This window comes from Corylus avellana, chromosome ca1 (assembly GCF_901000735.1).
Source record: "Corylus avellana chromosome ca1, CavTom2PMs-1.0".
Taxonomy (NCBI): domain Eukaryota; kingdom Viridiplantae; phylum Streptophyta; class Magnoliopsida; order Fagales; family Betulaceae; genus Corylus; species Corylus avellana.
The window spans coordinates 23,850,724-23,854,315 of NC_081541.1; the positions used below are offsets into that span (position 1 = coordinate 23,850,724).

Below are 3,592 nucleotides of genomic sequence, written 5' to 3' on the forward strand. Positions count from 1 at the left end.
AGACAAAATTCTTGGCAAAAGCACATACTTAGAAAAATACTATACCATTTCATAAGCTTGGCGGAATCCAGCAGGCAAATCCATCATTGTCCGCTGCCACTCATGTAACACCGCATCCACAAATTTACGATCAAAAAGCTGGTAAAAGGCATAAAATTATAACTGCATCAGAAAACATTAATATTAACAGCATTCAAAGACAAAACATTTTATCTACTCAAGGAGCATGGCTTAGTGTATTTGAGTATGTATGAGAATTTAACCTCCTCAATAATTTTTTTTTGATAAGCATAAAAAGGATTTAATAGGTAAAAATGTACCTCCTCAATAAATTTCCTTCTCCTAAATAGGCCTCCCTCATCTCCTTCATCGCCGTCATCGAAGTCGTCAAAGTAATCGTCGTCGTCGCCATCGTCATCACCACCATCACCACCACCATGATTTATTTTCTTTCCAATATCTCCACCACCTCCCCCAATTGCAGTCTGCAATTTCAACAGTGTCAGCCATCTTGCCCAAAAAAAACTGAATGATTTTCATCACAATATGATTAAACCAACTGAAAGTAGAATCATTCAGTTAACCGGTTAAATGAATGCGGAACCTTGAATCTGAGTACTCAGACCTAGATCAGCATCCAACTTAGAAATAAATTATCAAATCCATAAGCAGGTTGGGTCCTCTAAAAAATATACACAATAAAGCAATGATATCCACCAACTTCACCAGTTTCAGACACAAGAACTTCAAATCCATCTCAACAAACATGTTTATTCTGAGAGCATCTAAATGTGAACTCCTATTATGCTGTCCTGTACCAGTAAACTAGTTCCCTATAATACAGTATTAGTGCTTGAGAACTAACAAAAAGGTCTGAGAAACTAAATTCATCAGTTCCATGATTCATATTTCTCTGAAGCCTTAATCTAATTTTTTTTTATGTCTTAATTTAATTAACAAACACACATTCAAAAAAGCACACCAGCCCACCTAAGCCAATCTTATATCTTATATCTTATAGAGAGAAAGATGTCCAAAATCAATTCATCTTTTTCTTTCTTCAAAAATTATTTAGAAATATTTAAGAGTAGGTTGTGCCCAGAGAAGTTACCACCGAATCTGAAATTTTCAAAAACTCCAAACTTCAAAATTGGAAATCAAAACTTAAATGGCATACTACAAATCACGCATCACAGATTATATAGATTCAAAAATTAAAATTAAGAGGAAAGTGAGAAATCCCTAGAAAAAATGGAAAACAAAATTTGAAGAAGTATCAAACACAAAATCAAAACATGTGGCAGAAAATGGAAGGATGGTAGATGCCAATGCTGATATATGAATGACGGACTTACAGAAGAATATGCAAACTTCAATTCTTCACTTTGACAAGTTAGAGTAATTTCAAGCGTCCACTTCTTGAACTCCAAACTTGTCTAGACCCTATCTCCTTCTACCAAAATATTAGCAAAGTTCTTGTTTCTTTCAATCAAATAAAAAGATGTGAGGAATGTAAAACTCAAGCTAGCCACCATCATCCCTCAAGACACACCTACAACTAACTGGATCAGAATCACCAAAAAAGGAAGTATTGCTTCACCAAGCCTTCAGGCAAAACTCACAGAACAGGTGGTAAGACTCTGTATGAAGCTAGAATATGATCCGCTCTTACCATGTTGCTTATAATGGTAGAAAGTGTTTTCAAATTTGATAGTCATGATCATAAACACACCAGAACATATCTCAGTATCCAACTAATAGATAATAATATTCACTTTACTTCACAGATTTCAATTTTTTGAAAAAATCATGACGTTTTTTACAACACTTGCTTTGCTAATGATTTGAAAATTAGGGAAAAGCATCTTCTATTACATTATACGCAATAAGATAACATCTCCAAGGAAAGTAATTTGGTGAACCGATAAGCCTAAAGTTCTAAAATCTCAACAAGCTGTATATGTACACCCATAGAGAAGGTTATTAAGTATTTATTATTATTATTATTATTATTACTCTATAAAATAAATTCATTAAAAGTGCAAAGAGCGCATCCCAAATACATGGGATGTATGCAAGAGAAACACCTAGCAAATCAAGAACAATAAAAAAGAGAACAAAAATCTGCATAACTAGAGACATGGAGAAATGTGGTAGTAGAGATCCACTCAAATAAGGCTTTAAGAAAACAAATCCGTCAATCCTCTCTTAATCATCGAAGCTTTGAGCGCTCCAAATGCACGACAATAAAAAGGAAGCAATTTCATTCCAAATGATAATGATGTCATTCGAGCTGACCCTCCTATTCCAACACGCCAAAAGATCCACCACACATGTTATAATGCACACCAAAAGATCCACCACACAGGTTATAATGCTAGGGATGACACACGGAATATCATATATAATTTCTTCACAAGCTCTCACTTGCGCAATTACAATAGTGAGAGCTTCCCTTTTGGTCTTTTTAAAATATAGAGCTTCACTGAAGCTCTAAATTTTAAAGAATCAATGATTTCCCTAAATTATAAAATTGAAATTGTAATTTTTACTCTCTTCTTTGATTTCCGCTCCCAAACTCTGAAGAGCACCAACTCAAAAAAAATAAATAAAAATTTGCATATGGTTCTATCAAGTGAGGTTCTCAAGTCATTTTCTTCAACTTTCCCAGTTTCTCAGCAACCAAACAACACATAAAAGAACTCCAATTTACATTTCTCAGCAAAAAGAAAATAAAAATAAAAATAAATGAAGCAAAATAAAATAAAAGACGAACAGACCTCGGGGCTAGACTGGGATTGCTTCTGAGACATATCGAGCTTGCCCTTCTCCAGAGTAACCGAACCTAACGCACCGTACTGCCCCTTCATAACCGGAGCAACCATCACCGCCGAAGCAGAATCGGAACCGCCAGGTGTCGGTGGCGCTACAAAGCAGCGCTCCAACAGACCAACGGAGTCCCCACCCACCTGGGCCGAGGACGACGAAGCGGAGGCCCTCAGCACCAGTCCCCTCCGGCACATCTTATCGGCCACCGGATGCACAACCGGTAAAAAAGGCCCCACCTTGGGCTTCGAAGCCAAGGTCTTTATGGGCATAAATTGCGCCGTATGGAAAACCGCGTGAGACATTTTCTGCTTGGACACCGAGAAAATCAGAGGTAGAATTTTCTCATAGGAGGTATTGGGAGTTCTTGCCGTCTCTCTCTCAAGGGAGCGAGTGTGAGAGAGAGAATTTGAGAGAGAGAGAAAGAGGGGACGGTGTGGGGGGTTTTGATAGAGCCGACTACGTGACAAACACGAGAGAGCAACCCAATCCCAAACTTGGGTGGTTAGCCAGGTGAGTTCACTCGGGCGGGTTTGGTGAGTGGACTCAGGAAGCAGCTTAAGGCCGGCTTGCTTTGGTTGTTTCAATGGGCCGGGCCGGGCTATGGTCATCCTTGTGTGTACCAAACTATACGTACCGGATGGTCTTTCAACTAACTACCATCCGCCGTTCGTTTCTTCAAGTTTTGTTGAAAACTATACACGTAACTACTTTTTTTTAGGGCATATTCTCCTTATCAAAAGCTACTTTTTTTTTTTTTTTTTTC

General features: G+C 37.8%; 1 protein-coding gene across 1 annotated transcript; it reads right to left on the reverse strand.

Annotated features, from left to right (window-relative positions):
- Positions 1-39: 39 nt before the first annotated feature.
- On the reverse strand, positions 40-3,287 carry LOC132167701 (uncharacterized). Its single transcript, XM_059578717.1, has 3 exons — positions 2,781-3,287; positions 321-485; positions 40-138 (listed from the first exon to the last, which is right to left on the reverse strand). The coding sequence occupies exons 1-3, from the start codon at positions 3,129-3,131 to the stop codon at positions 40-42; spliced, it is 615 nt and encodes a 204-aa protein (XP_059434700.1). The 5' UTR covers positions 3,132-3,287.
- Positions 3,288-3,592: the final 305 nt, after the last annotated feature.

Coding starts and splice junctions, on each gene's coding strand:
- LOC132167701 (XM_059578717.1), bottom strand. CDS start 3,131: ATGTCTCACGCGGTTTTCCATACGGCGCAATTTATGCCCATAAAGACC. Junction 486..2,780: donor AATCCCAGTCTAGCCCCGAG/GTCTGTTCGTCT, acceptor TTGAAATTGCAG/ACTGCAATTGGGGGAGGTGG. Junction 139..320: donor GAAGGAAATTTATTGAGGAG/GTACATTTTTAC, acceptor GCCTTTTACCAG/CTTTTTGATCGTAAATTTGT.